At 39.7% G+C, this 15,647-nt stretch overlaps 1 protein-coding gene across 3 annotated transcripts in view; it reads right to left on the reverse strand.

The window, feature by feature from the left end:
* The window catches only part of ITCH (itchy E3 ubiquitin protein ligase), a 59,705-nt gene that overhangs the window by 17,241 nt on the left and 26,817 nt on the right, over positions 1-15,647 (reverse strand). For 2 of the 3 annotated variants that reach the window (XM_082292784.1, XM_082292783.1), the window contains exons 3-11: positions 13,169-13,307; positions 11,144-11,268; positions 9,775-9,912; positions 7,633-7,675; positions 5,089-5,258; positions 3,730-3,964; positions 2,409-2,504; positions 979-1,153; positions 46-112 (exon numbers count right to left, since the gene is read on the reverse strand). In XM_082292784.1, coding sequence (XP_082148910.1) covers positions 46-112; positions 979-1,153; positions 2,409-2,504; positions 3,730-3,964; positions 5,089-5,258; positions 7,633-7,675; positions 9,775-9,912; positions 11,144-11,268; positions 13,169-13,307 — 1,188 coding nt within the window. The remainder of the gene's footprint in view (positions 1-45; positions 113-978; positions 1,154-2,408; positions 2,505-3,729; positions 3,965-5,088; positions 5,259-7,632; positions 7,676-9,774; positions 9,913-11,143; positions 11,269-13,168; positions 13,308-15,647) is intronic. The other variant, XM_082292785.1, reaches the window with a different exon arrangement.

Below are 15,647 nucleotides of genomic sequence, written 5' to 3' on the forward strand. Positions count from 1 at the left end.
TGTTTAATTACACTGCATTACAAAACACATTCAAGTTAGTCCTACCCCATCCATGTGGCAGAGGGCCAAGAGGATCAAACTCTTTGTTCTGTGTGGATGAAAAATCCTGGTTCTGCAAGTTACACAAACAAATGAGGCATTAATGACTAGTCATTTGCTATCCAGATGTTCTACCATAGCCATCCCAGATTATTGAAGTAAATGCATTTTTGTTAATGTTGCACATAAGCAAAGATGCCAACTATTTCTTTTTCTTCACAGAGAAGGCCTGTTTTACTGACCTTGGCATGCTTAATTAACTACAGTGCCAAGAAATAATTACTCTTTGTTTAGTGCCCCTGCCTACGCAGGAGGAAATTAGTACAGTAGCACCCAAAACAATCAGAAAGCAAACCACTTCATTCCTGCACTCAGTACAGTTCTCCCTACCACCTCTTACGGGCTCCATTTTATTCTCACACATACACCAAATCAGAACTCACATCATTCTTGATGAGCATGAGTATCATGAGCTGGAGTGATTGAACGTCAGCTACTCATCACAGGCAGACAATGGATTTAAAATGCTGGAAGGATTATTTTCAATTTCCCTGCTCTAACATTCCCTGCACATAATTCATTTTACCCAGAGCAGAAATGGGTAAAAGCCTGTGAGCTTGCCTACCTCCCAGGTGTTTGGCCAGGGTAACACAAGATACAATACAAATAAACCAGTTTATTACTAAGTTGTAGTTTGTTTTGAACCAAAGGCTTTATCAATATTGTACATAAATTTTATCCAAGATATACTGAGGTGACAGATAAACCCCATGTGCTGCCTGCAAGGACATGAACTAATGTTACAATGAGCCCTCCCTGCCATGCTACACACAAAGCTATATCATAGAACATAACAGAGTTCATAGGGAAAGGTCACCCACAAGCATGCCCAAACCCCAAAACCACCTCAATCCTCACAGTCACCCATGTATTCCTTACCCCATAGATAAACCTCTGGTTGAACTGCTGCATGGCTCCTTGGAGCTGGCTGCGCTGGAGCTGCCACTGCTCGTAATTGCGGACGGACTCCAGCGTTGGTCTCTGCCACGTCGTCGTTCTGGTGAAGTGGTCAACGTAATAAATCCTCCCCATGTTGTCAACTCGGCGCTCCCAGCTTGGGGAAAAAAGACAAGTCACAGTTATAGCAGGCAATTTAAGGGCTCAGAGGTGCTTGGAGGCCAGTGTGGTGGAAGGGAACAGAAAGCATGGGCTCATCAGCAGTTTCTTCTCCTTGCACCCTTTGGTAAAATTATGCAAGAGCTAGAATTGTTTTAGGAGAATCACTTTTTTTTGTTGCATGCTATACAAAGTCAGACTCATTCCATTTACTGTATTTTTAGGGTTTTTTGAAATAGTTTTCAACTAAACCACTGTCCATACTGTGCTGGCATCACTGCAGTTATCTCACCCAGCCTGTACCACAAATCTGCTGGTTTCTCCTAAAACTCATCAACCCCCCTGACATTTCAAGCTATTCAATGCAAGACTTCCTCACATTGATTTGGCAGAAAAGGAAGGTTTGGGCATTGGGTTTGGTGTTTTGTTTTGTTTTGATTTTGTTTTGGGTTTTTTTTTTAATTTTCAGTTCATATCTGATCAGTACTACTTACAAAACTTGAAAGAAAACATTCCTATTCTAAGTAAGCTTAAGCAATATACAAGTTGATCTGTTCAAAGAGTTCAAAATAACTTGAAACATGACAGGTGGGCTCCATTTAGGAGTCTGTCTGCCAGTTTTTGTTCTTTTAATACAAAGTTCTCTTTACTATCCCATATTTTCACTTTGTAATTCTTTCTTGTGTGTGAACTATTTAAAGATGAAAAAGTGCAACAGAACAACTCTTGTATTTTTCTTATATTGTTAAAAAATAAGAAACATAGAAAAACTGTGAACTAACATCACTGGCTGTTCTGATGCCAAGAGCTGGAGAAGTTTAATAACCAAAGCTGGTTTCTTTGTGCATAGTAAATTGGCAGCTGGGAACCCTGAGACAAGATCAAAGGCCTGTGAACAGTAACCTTGGGATAAGAAGTAACCAAGAGCATTCCTGCTCAAGCTGATAGTTACCTCACTCCCTAAATACTTTTCTGTGGTTTTGGTTCTCTTACTCTTGGGGGTGTCTACTGTCTTTAACTGACAGTCAGTAAAGATGCACTTGCTTAATCTTTGACAGTAAATTGAGATTTGGTTGGTTTTGACATTCAACTCTTTTCCATATGTAATCCTTAGAGACAACCTGGAGCAACTATTTGCACTGGGTTCACATTTCTATTTACAAATATCCTTTCCAGCTTTAGCAAACTGTCAGGCAACTAATTCCTGAAAAACCCAGACACCTGAGATGATCATATGGCTGATCCTGGCTCACCTTGGAGGAAGAGGCTCTGGCCGATCCCACGTTGTTCTTTTTTCAACATGATCCACATAGTACACTCGACCATGCTGGTCTACTCTTTGCTCCCAACTGAAAATAGATCAAAGAGTTTAATCTTCCTCCAGATCAAACTAATCCAACCATGCATCTACAGCATAAAGATGAGAAACATTTGTTTTCATAAAATGCTTATTTCTAAACAAAATGCTTAAAACTAACCCTTGGCTCATGAGATGCACCAGAACGGTGTGCAACACACAGTGGTACCATTCCTCTAACAGTGATTCTATGTCAACTAAAATGTAAAAAAACATTGTACATGACCACCTTTCTGGGAAACTGAAGCTCAAATTCATGCTTATGTGTAACAAATTTAGCAAAATTTTGTACTCAATATCAAGTGTATCAATAACCTGTTGAACAGAACCAACTACAGACCATAATCCCCTTTTAGAGTATTTAGAGCATTAAATTAATACATGTACGTTTTTCAGTGATCAAGTCTATGCAGAGATCACCATAAGGGCATTGCTCACATTTTCTGCATATGCAGCATTTGGGATAATGACTTACCCCTGTATTTGCACTAAATGCAACATCACACGGGGAAAAAAAGATGCTATTTGCTATTTCTGTTGAAATCAAAATGATAAAGCAACAACTGATGTTTTCAAGACCACTTTTTTATTTCCATTATCCTGTGAGGTAATTCAGACCTCTCCTACCTTTTGGTTCAACTACCTGCAATTTAAGGCAGCTATTTCATCAATTACACCACTCACATTGGGAAGTTTTTGTTTTCCCTCATTTAGAGAGTCCAAAAACTTTTTCACTGTTGTTTTTTTAAAGTTGAGAGCTTTGAGGCAACAGGCCAGCTATCTCACAAATTCTACGTGTACCCAAAGCACAGCAGCATGTCCCTGCTACTCCCAGGAGCTGCAGTATGAAATCCAAATCTTCAGGACACGCTGCAGATTACGAACTGCAACAGCAGCTTTTCTTCTACTTATCTGTACCAGTATTTTCCTACCTGATTTTATTCTAATTTGAAGACAACAGGTTGTCACACTATTTTAAACTTGCTTTTCACTGACATGGGAATATATGATAAGTATCAAAAGTAGTTCTTTCCTTGAATGCTTGAAGACTGATCATGCAAAACAGTTATAAAACTCTCCAAATTCATACTGGGAGATTTTTGTCAGGCAGCAAAGGGCAGATGTTATCAATGGTTTGTTACACCTACTGTAAGTAAAATAAAGTAAAACCAGAAAAGTCAGCACACACAGGGAGAAAGAAGTCATTAAACCCATACCCAGGTGGAAGAGGACCTTGGCTGGCTGTAGTCAGGGCCTGAGGTGGAGGATTTACTGGCTGGACTTGTCTCGACACTGGAGGAGTGGTGAGTGCAGGAGTGGCAGGAGCTGTGGTTGCGGCTGTTGCCCCCTCAGGGCTCTGCTCTGAAGGTGTATTTGAGGCTGTACCTGCCAGTGATCCTGCACTGGCCCCATCGCTTTCTGTGGACGTGGATGAAGGACCATTTGCATTTGCTATGATGTCAGAGAGAGAAGAGAAAAAGCCTTGAACTGACATTTATCACCAATCTATTGTAGAAGTTATACATTACAAAAGCAAACCTGCAAGAACTGCTGTTTCCACAGCCACGTTTTGCTCTCAAACAGAAGCTAAACAGCAATTCTGTCTCACTGTAAAAATGCTTTAATCCAAGGACTGCCATCAACAGCACAATTTGGTATTTCTGATAAATATTTACCCTGTCTGCATTCTGTAAACATTAAATGATGATAAAAAAACTACTTCCTTGTACTAATGAATTAATTCTTTTCCATTTATTATTTGGAATAATAGTTTAAGTGATGATAAGCATAAAATTTTCAAGAGAAGATTTGATATTGCATGGAAAGTAACAAATACAATGGGAGGGGAACACAGACATTCTTTAAATGTTTTCAGTTTTATCGTAATGTCATTTGGTGGGTGGGGTTAGAAATTGAACACAAGTCAAATCTTATTAACTAACTGCACTGGATTAATCTTTTAAAGTAATTACTGTATTGCAGGGCCCATCCAGACCCAGTATTTATCAATTGTAATAATGAGACTACCGAAACATTGCACTGTATGGGGGTAAAGGAATTACCCAAAAAACATCAAGTAACTTTTCAAAATTAGTGGCCTTCAAGTAGTTTTTAAATAACTAGATAAAAAAAATCTATCCATTTCAGCAGAGAAGGATAGTAAATGTTTTAAGTGCTGCAACTTCACAGAATCTAACTGGAATTGTAGAAACCAGCAACTTGTATCTCAGAACTCAATACTATCAACTTGAGACAGTTCTGTGAGTCCTTCAATGGATTTCATGTCACCCTCAGTGGGTGCCTTAGTGCAGCAGCAGCAGCATTCACTTGTGTTCTCCTGGTCCCAGCTCCACTCTCTGTAGCACCATCACTGACTGCCACCACCTCTGAGCAGACATGGAAGCAAGAAATTTCCAGTAACAGCAACAATGACTAAACAACACGTGCTGAATGCAAGCTAAAAACCACTCCTTCAGAAATGACCTGCCAAAGAGTTTACCATCAAAAAGTGCAGTTAAACATCAGGAGCAGAAACAGTTACGTTCACTCAAGGAGCGCCCACCCCACGGACGTACCGGCTACCGACGGGGGTCTGCGGGGAGTGGGGGGCGGGGGCCTGGCAGGCCTGGGAGGTCTGGCAGGTTTGCAGTTTCCATTTGTGAGTAACGGAGAGTCACTGCCATTAACGGTCTTGTTTTCACTGGAAGCAGCATCCTCACAGCTTTCAAGGCCATTTGAGTTAGTCCTTTTGCAGGAAAAAAACACAGAGAACTGTTCTAGTAGCGCATGGGCGACACGAAACTTTGCAAATCACAGAATCATGGAAGAGTTTGGGTTGGGACAAGCCTTAAAGCTCATCTCGTTCCAGCCCCCTTCCACTAGACCAGGTTGCTCCAAGCCCCATCCAGACTGGCCTGGGACACTTTCAGGGGGGTTGAAAATACACATGAAAGACACTAGAATGCAATAGTTAGAACTAGGTGAGATTCTTAACACTCACAATAATTCCAAGCATGTTTACATCTGTAAAAACATACTCAAGAGTTTATCTCCTGAGGTACTTGAAACCTCAACAGATGGAAAGGTGGTGAAATAGATGTATGTAACATCTGTCACCAAAATCTCCTCTTTCATTTCCCAATTCAATACCCTTGCCCTTAGGTCCAGGCTCTGGATTTTGCTGCTCAGCTATTTCTGCCCGTGAGTCCCACTTGTCTCTAATGAGATGAGAAGCTGACTAAGGCCTGAGAACAACCTGTGTGCCTTTACTCCACAGGGCTGGCATATGCTCAGAACACACAAAATGCTACAAGTTTTAGAAATCTTACTTATGCATGTCGCAGTATCCCACCGTGGTAGGGAGAAGAGAGATCCAGCAGGCAGGAATTGTGCAGCAAGATTAATTTCTTTAATTATTTTACAAACTCTTTTATAGACTTTTTTCTTCATAGTCTAATTGGTCAAAGGATCAGCCACCCCTTGGGGGTGATTGGCTAAAATCCTAAAACATCCACTGTCAAATTATTTTCCTACTGTACTATAAATCAAAGCTTTGCAAGGTCACAGGTGTTCATAGCTTATAGAATTCTGCTAATATCTTCCATGAGAGAGAAAAATATCTCATGGGACTGGAAAGAAGCAAGAAAAATTCTTGCTAGGAGCATATCTGTATCCACAAATGCATACATAGATTTTCCCTGTAAACTCAATTCTGGAACAGGCTGAAGAATTTAGGATGGAAGTTTTGACCAATAGCTATGAATATAAACTGCTCAACCTTACTAGACTTAAGAAACTACATAGCAGTACTGACCCATGCTGTGCTGTTCACTTACACCTAGCACAGTATTATTCTGATATATTTGTAGCTCCTTAAGCAAAGTTAGAGGTGTCTACATCTTTATTCTAAAGCATTTTATTTTCAGAATATGTTGGGCAAAATAAAAAGGTTGTCAACTAAAATTCTAGTGGATTTACAGGTCAAGCACATAAGCCATCAGAAACAAAAGGTTACAGTTTCAATCCAGTACCTCTAAAATGACATTCCTTTAAATGTACAGAAACCCAGTAGGTAAGGCTAAGTAAATCATAAGTCATAAAGGCCCAAGTACAAACATGTTCACTTAACCTCAATATCATTGTCAAACACACGTTTGCTCTCTACCAGGTGTGGTGCATGTAATTCATACTACACCAACCCTAAAGTAAATGACTCTGAAAGTGGATCCAAATCATTAGTGACCTCAAGTCTGTAGGAGATTTAGCCCCAGTTTTTCAGCCACTCCCCCTTGTTCTTTCACTACACACCCTTGTAGAAAGTCACTTTCCTGAGCATTTACATGATCCTCACAATGACAACCAAAAGCCACCTGGCTGATAACAAAACTAAATCATTACTATTGTTGTTGTTATTATCCTAATACACACTCAGGTATTCTGACTATCCAGGGATCTAAACATTCTTTCAAACACAAAAAGGAAGCAGAACAAAAACAAACTTTCATGGGAAGACTTCAGACAACACAGCCAAGAATACGAACTATTAAAAAAAAGTGAAATTTAGCTTGGCTACTCCAGATGTCATGCAGAGTGTTGTGCCCTGTACAGATCCCTAAAATATCTTAGTACTGGGAACTAATTAAAGTAACATGGTGCTGAGCACACTCTTATCCTACCAGGCAGCAAGGTTCATAATCCGGTATCAGCCTTAACGCACTGTAAGAGCCAGACAGCTTTTGGGATCTTCTTAACAAAGCTAAACATAATTCTGATACCTCCATGCTACAAAGCCAACCAGTGTAAAAATAACCAGTGCCATTGGTTTGGGGTTTTTTAACAATAAATTTTACTTTGGGTAATCACTGGGAGAAGGATGAGGAACACAAAGGGAAAAAACGAAAAGATCAATCAGGTTTGGAGGCAAAACTGAGGCCAGACAATGGAGCTGAGCAACAGTTCAGTATTTTTGTTTAGGGCATGCTCAGATCTTGACAGGTATTGCTGCAGGGCATATTCATAAATTTTTCATTGTCTTCTTTCCAAAACACATAATTCCTCTTTCAAAACTGTGAATACTAAAAGGCAGAATAAAAAAAAACAAAAGAGGAAAAAAGTCTTACCGTGTATCACTCCTTACTCTGGAGCTTTCACTCTGTGTAGGACCTTAAATACCAGGAAGAAAAAGACAACAGAATTAAAAGCAACACTCTGAATCATTTCCAAGTAAAACAGCAGCCTTTAATGCTCACACTTCTTTCAAGTGTGGAGGTGAGACACTATGTGCTGCTTATCTACTGTGTTTCAAAGCTGTACATGTTTTGCATGTCTCTATTTGTGTGTGTAAATACAATTTTTTTTTAACCACTGCCACTGTAATACTTCCACCTTACGGAAGATACAACAGGATCTCATTTGACTGTACAAATATTCCCAAACCCACACACACAGAGTTTAGTAACACTGTCTTTCTAGCAGTAGAAAGCAGTGTTCATTCTTTTACGTGGAGCTGGCTTTTCATATTCTCTCCCTTTCACTGATGACAGGCAGAGCAGAAAAGACAAAAACTTCACTAAAATCTCCACTCTGGTTGGCTGGGGGCTTTGTTTTCTGCGGCTCTCTAGCCCAGACCCTTCCCCTTCTCAGTAAATTATTTAACATAAAGGCATTGAAGCAGGTACAAAATATGGCTGCACTCCAAAAGCATTACAGCAGCTCAGCCTAGATTTGCAAATGTTTTGCAACTACTTATTCAGCCAGCTTGGAAATATTTGCCTTTTGTGCCAGCATTTGCAAACCTTGGATATGCAGCACAGAACTGCTCATTTATGTACATAGCACCAATACTTTATTTCCATAGAGTTAAACAAATGTCATTAAAAAAGAAATCAGTTCTCAGTTCTGATGGGAACTGTGGACAGATCTAGGCAAAGACAAGGATGTAGTCACAGAAAGGCTTAGGATAATGTGCTATTAGTGGACTGTGCATGGAAGGAATTTAATCCCAGCACGAGAAATCTTAACTTAAAAGCAACTCTGTGAACAATGTGTTTGTCTGAAGTGCCTTTAGTCTGCACAATGTGCTAGACTACTTTAACATTTAAATCCTTCCTTACGTGCTCCAGTCCCCTGATTATCTGGGAACCTTCTGCTGAACTTGGGGCTTGCTATGTCGAGCCCAACCCTGTAAACAGTACTCAATTCCACTACCTGCATGACTTTTCCCACCTTTTTCTCAGTAGGTGAACTTTGGGAAATTGAAGAAAGCACGGGTGAAAATCAAGTATTGCATAAGAGGTAAACTTGGTGCTTTCACTTGATATTTCTATCCCTACACCTCAGCCCTGCTCTGTAAGTCCCCCAAAATCCCAGCACTTGGCTTTTACTTACAAATAAAATTCCATACAATCAGTCTGTGCAATTGATCCTCTTAATAAAATGGAAAGGAAATGGACTAAAAGCTCTAAGAAATAATGGTTACAGAATTTGTGTATTGATTAAATTTTTCTGTGATACTCACATGAAATTTCAAAGCAACGTCTTCTAGGACTTTAAAAAACCCAGAAGCCTAGAACTTGCCAATTAAGTGCCCAGCTGGTCACTACACCAGACACTCTCTCATGCTGCTTTGTAGAACAGTAACTCTTATCTAGTTCTACTTCTCAAAGTACAATATGTCAGAAATGCTCCACTGCCTGTCCTGCTCCAAGGAAATTAAAATCACTTTTTTATTTCAGTGTAATTAGATATTTTACATGTATTCAAGTTTTCAGTTTAAAAAACTGTACACACAACTACACAGAAAGTGGATCCCTCTCTGCAGCTCTCCACAGGGAACTAAACCTATGAATACATTTATTTAAATGAGCTATTTTAAGAAAAATTAATACAAACCCATGTCTCCTAGTAAGCAGAATACTTATTACTAGGATGATGATGAGATCAAACCAACTTTATATTTTTTTCTGTTTATGATGTTATTAAAATTCAGAGACGCTAGAGGCTTTCATTAGTGTTTGGGCTCTCTAGGTAAAAGTTTGCAAAGTCCAGGAAATAAAGATGCTGATCTGGTTTTTGTTACAATAAGGCTGAAGGTCTGCCCTGTGAACTATGACTCCACCTCAAATAAAAATGCACGAGACTTCTGATCTCTATCAACAGAAAGTTACAGAAACTGCTGTTATTGGGATTATTTAAATTGTGTTAAAGCTTCCCCAAAAAAGGCTTTGCATAGCAGATATATCTAGATTTGGACTGAAAGTTACTTCTTGTACTTGAGGCTTCCCCATTGGTCAGGAGCTCGGGGTCGACCTGCATCCCATCCAGACAGACCGACAGATCTCCCACCACTTCTGCTGGCTCCCTGTCACCGACGAGGTGCAACGTCACCACTACCTGCTCCACTGGAAAAGAACACAGAACAAAGGGAGCTTATCTTACTACATGAGAAAAAAGGGCCTTTTATTCAAGAAGCCAATTGCAGATCTCAGTGATCAAGGGGGGAAAAAAGCCCCAAACACCCCCCAGAACTACAGCTCTGCCTCTCCATTATTTTTTTGTGTGGTAAAAACTGAGCGTTTTCATGTATCATTAGAAAGTTATTGTTTCTACAAAAAGGGCAAAAACTGGACCATAATCTTGCTGCTGCCTAGAAAGGGTTATCATTACAGCAGAGATTGAGTCTCATATTTCTGCAGCAATTAATGCACCTGCCCTCAATATAGAGTTAGGAAGTGTAATTCACTTTATTCTTGATTAAGAGCAGATATAATTTCTGTCTTCGACTAAAAAGCTTCACATTTACCTAATGACATCCAGATTCACATTCAGAATGGGAACATTTTCCATCATATCCCCAGACCAATGGTATATTCAGGGTTTTCAGTGAAACAGAACTGTAAATAAACATTCTTGCTGAAAAGGTTTGAAACAAACCCCAGTGAGCTCCAATAGGTGCCTGGTGTCAGACAGCAAATGCACTGACCCAAGAGGATTTTCACCCAGCTTCAGCAGGACAGGCACTGCCAGGAGAGCAGCTCTCACTGCTGCCAGCATTCTCCATCTGCAACACCCATGTGGGACAGCTGGGAAGCCAACACTTCTTTAAAGGACACAACAAAAGCAGGACAGCACAGAGCCCTGTGCTGCAGCCCCATGGGTGCTGTAATGGGTCTGTAGAACTCTGTATTTCTTCTCCTTCAAGCTTCCCAGGATGCACATATTGCCCAAAGCCTAACTAGTTCTAAGATGAATGAAATAATACAATATATCCCTGTGGAACTACTTAGAACAAAAATAACTTTACATATTTCCTGTCTAGCACCAGAATCCCAACCATAGTTTTATTTTTTAAGCTATGTAAAAGGAAACTCTTTTCTTTAATTAGCCTTTCACTCCCTCTTGCACACACTAGCAAAGGAAAAAACATCTTGTTTTCAGGAACACTAAGGCAGCCTGTGTATAACCAAAAAAATTACTCTGAAAAAGTCGGAGGAAGCTCATAAAAGCAACCTGTAGCACCAAAAGGAACCCTTAAGGGCCATTTCCAGAGGTGCACACAGCATTCATGTTCACTAACAGACAGTTCCTGAGGAACTCCATGGCATTCTGAGGTGCCCTCCATCTCAGACTTACATTTCATACTGTTGGATTTCAAAGTCTCATGAATATCCAGAGCAGCACTTCCTAGAAGGACATCAGACTTCAGTGTTTGATGGCTCCAGACTCGGAAGTTTAATTTACTTACGGGAGTGACAATTCTGAAAAGAAAAAGTTGAGCACTGTAAGGGCATTTGTTGGTGGGGAAGGGGATGAACTGAGCCATCTGCTTCCATTGTCACTTTAAGTTATTTAAAAACAAAGAAATAATGGTGGTAACATCAAACCATTTCCAATTATCACATTCTCATGTCATCTATATATGTCATGTCAGTCAACACTGCTGCAAGACTCTTCATAGACAGAGTACATTCTTTATTATTACTATTTTAAGGGAAATATAGAAAAACTACCAGCAACTCCATAGTAATACACAGTAAGTTCCATAACAGCAACTTCAAAGTAATTTTTAATACTGACATTCTTTTTCTAGAAGGAACATTCTAACATTTCTATAGTTTTAAACTATTTTCGTTTTGAGAAACAGGTACAAATGACTGCTTGTTTTCTCAGTGGAAAATTTCAGCTGTATACGGTTGGTAAGTCCAGACTTTCACAGTCAGCAATCCCTTCAGAAGATCCACCTAACAAACTCTCTCCAAGGAAAGGAACCCCAAGAGGGTCCACCCTCATTTGCAGAAGCCATTACATTTTTCCTTTTCATCCTGAACCTGAATATAGGCAGCTGTGCCAAAATATTTCCTAAAAACCAATTCACTTCACTAAGCCCCATGTAGCTGTAGTGTAACCTTCAATGAAGTTGATATACATGGGGTGTCTCTGCTTAGCTCTTATTCAACAGAGGAAAAATGGCCCATGTATTATTGTGTGGACTAGCACAGCACAAACCACAAACATTCCCAGTAAAAAAAGAAAGAGAAAAAGGCAAGCTTTAAAAGGTAAAAGAAAATTCTGCTCTTCTAGACTTTTATGCATATAAAGTGCAAGATTTCCTTTTTCTTAATATATCTCAGTGCAAACTGAGGTAGTAAATAGTAGTAACTAAAACTTCATAATAACCTAAATTACAATAAAAGTACAGATTCAAAAAAGGTTTTCATCAGGCAATGTTCCAGGTGCTTCAAGAAGAATAATCTACAATTTAAGTACAAGCAAACCAGAGAATCACTGAATGGTTTGCATTGAAGGGACCTTAAAGCCCATCTCATTCCACCCCACTTTCCACTATCCCAGGTTGCTCTGAGCCCCATCCAGCCTGGCCTTGGACACTTCCAGGGATGGGGCAGCCACAGCTTCTCTGGGCACCCTGTGCCAGGGCCTGCCCACCCTCACAGGGAATAATTTCTTCCTAATATTCCATCTGACACGCCTTTCTGAAAAGTCCCTGTCCAGTGTGCAAGACTGATCTTTATCCCAGAGTTCCATGTGACATTAAGAGAAAACTAAATTTTATAGAACTTGTGTATCTTTTTTATTTATGCTTTACACTTCCTATCATTTCACAGCAGAAATACTGGGCCAAGCAAACATCAACAGCTGTATTCATCTTGAATCTGATGTTAGTTTCATACTAACAAGTTGCACAAATCAATTGGGCATTTTGGATTTGTGCCTAAATTTAGAGGTGCACAAGACAGAGCCAACTATCTGTGTTATGGCATGGTACACCACAGTGGGACACAAAGAACAGCTACACTTTTCAGCCACAGAATTTCTGAAAACTATTAACTTTAAATATGACAACAAAAATGTGCATGGGACCATCAGTTTTAATATTAAATTACCTTACTGTCCTTACTACTCACAGAATTAGAGCTCCTTTGATATGCCACACACATTAATACAAAATATAAGCACAAGCAGTGTAATAGTTTGTAAATACCTATTTTGGACTGTACTGTAATTACTCCAGAAATTACACAAATGTTACCATCTCATGCAACATTCCACTCCTTGCTTAAAATAAAAACACAACCTTCAAGCCCATTGTCAACTGCATTAATTTAGCTCAAATAAATTGGAAAATAAAACCAAACCTACACTGTAAGATGCTGTTTCCACTTTGGACTATTTGTATTGTTGCATTTTTCTGTCTTCTTTGACTGTCCATCTACTGAGACTTCCACATAAGGGCTAGGTCCAAACCATTTATTCTTTTCTTTTAGTTTTGCTGAAATAACTGTTAAGAAAGAAAAAAACCAGTAATTTACTCAGGAAGATGTAAATTGCAAAGAGTATTTTTCAGTTGTGTGCTTCAGTATCCAAGTGTCAGGTCATTGATGCCTGACAATAACACTCAAGAAAAGAACCACATTAGATGAATAAAAACCATCTTGCATTCCAGCTCATTTATACAATGCCATAACTCACACAAATACCTAAAACAAGCAACAATACTTTTGCAACATCAGACACTCTAATTAATCAACCAGTACAAGATCTACAGAAATGCTTAGATGCTGAAAGCAGAAAATATCCCCCTGTCTATCGCCAGCCAAGAGAATTCCTAGAGTTTATTACATTGCTTGTTAAAAAGCTCAAAGCATGATCTGCCTCTCAAGGCACCATGGAAAATTGCCACAACTTCTCAGGAACAGAACATCACTGAGAAAATTAATTTTGTGTAAAGTTTTCTGTAGCTAAGCAAGCTTACAGAAAAGCTGAATCCAAACCCTAAGTTCCAGTAACTACCTCCTGTTCCAGCAACAACAAATCTCTACAGGAGCTGCAGCTCAATTTGGGTGGGGAGAGGGTGTGCTGGGTGTTGACTGGGGGTTATTTTGGTGTCTGGGGTTTTTTTAAGCATTCAGCATTACTGACTGCAGCATTCCCAAGTTTCCAAACACCACTGTTTTGCTGCCTCCTTTAAGATGTGTGTCTACCCCGATGTTTGAATCCCAGCTGTTCTTGGATTCACTGGTGACACTGAACCCACAAAACAGTACTGAAGACAAAGATATTATCATTCCCAGTTGACCCCTGAATTCACTGTTCTAAGAAAGAACAACTTGCTCTTCTGTGTGTTTGTCACCCACCACAGCCTCACTACATCCTTAAAAAAGAGATGACTAATTCAGGCCCATCTGGCTAATCTCCCCAGATTCCCTTTATAGTCTATGCTCCTTCAGAGATTTAGAGAAGTAGCTTAGTATAAACTGCTCTGAACTGCTCCCAAGGAAAACTCCTTTTCTGTGTATTACAGACATCTCACAGAAATTAACTCATTAATTTTCACAAACATCTCTCCATCCTTCCCCTCCTGTCTCCAGGACTTCTATGCTATAGCACCTCATACCTCAACATCTCTCATTATCTCAACGACCTGCTTTGGAACAGCAGAAATCAGCAGATTTGTACCTACTTTCAAGGTTTGTTCTTACCCAGACACCCTAAAATTTCATTTAAAACTAATGAGGGCAGCAGAATGGGGCACTGAGGGTAGGGCAGGTGGGAAGTAACACCAGCAACAGTTTGCTGCAGATCATGGCTGAACATCTACAGAAATTCAGACCTGAAATTCAAACATCTCAGTAGTCTCACTTCTAAACACTGAGGCATTTATTCAGCTTCACTGTCTTTGTGTGAGTCCCAGGGATAGCCTTAGACAGCAATCACCACTTCAATCCTTGGCTCTGCTCTCCATCCCTATGTGGAGGGGGTACTTCTGTGAAACCCTCTTCCAATTTCTCTCCAATATCAACCTGGAGGAACAAGATTTCTCTACAGCCTCACAGCCTACTGAGGAAACACAAGCTTGTGACCTCAGAGGGATAGCTACAGCCTGTGTAACTTAGTGAGATCCAACCTCCCTCCTGGCCTAAAGCTTTCCCATCTACTTTTCACAATTCTTTTCATCTCCTCAGTATGCCTTTTCTGAAACTTCTGCATATGCCCCCAGGTCTTCACACTGCAGGTGCAAAATTCACTCTTGATGCTTCTAAACAGAGACCTGCACGCATCCCCAGCTCTCCCATTCAGTTTTGATGCCTCAGTTGAATTTTCAGAGAGCAAAAGCGAGAAAATTAAGTTTCAACAGCTGCTCTGTTGGTGAGGCACTACAAAAAGCAAAGCCTGTTATATAAATCCATTTCAAAACAATCCAGAGGTGTTCAATTACAGTGATAGTCTCACCAACACTTTTATTAATTTTTATCCCTTTTTTTATCCATTGCAATGGTGGCCATAAAAACATGTAACAAGGGAGAAGCAGTAAGGCAAATTTAACAAACAGCAGTGTCAGGAAAAAGTGTCAGATTTGATATTATGCCAAGTTTCAGTAAGTGCAAGCAGTATCATAATGCACTATTACATTTCCAGGAGGACTGCCTGTACAACTTACTTACAGCACCCAAAAAGGATTATTCCTTCCTTTTTTTTCTTACACAAAAATGTATCATTTCACAATGCATTTTAGATAAAATGAAGATTAAAACAGTTGCCAAGTGATTATGGCCTAACATCAATTTTGACCTCTCTTGGGCTTTCTACAATGCAAAACTTCCTGAAATGCAACATAGTA

Source organism: Coloeus monedula, assembly GCF_965178545.1.
Source record: "Coloeus monedula genome assembly, chromosome: 17".
NCBI classification, from domain to species: domain Eukaryota; kingdom Metazoa; phylum Chordata; class Aves; order Passeriformes; family Corvidae; genus Coloeus; species Coloeus monedula.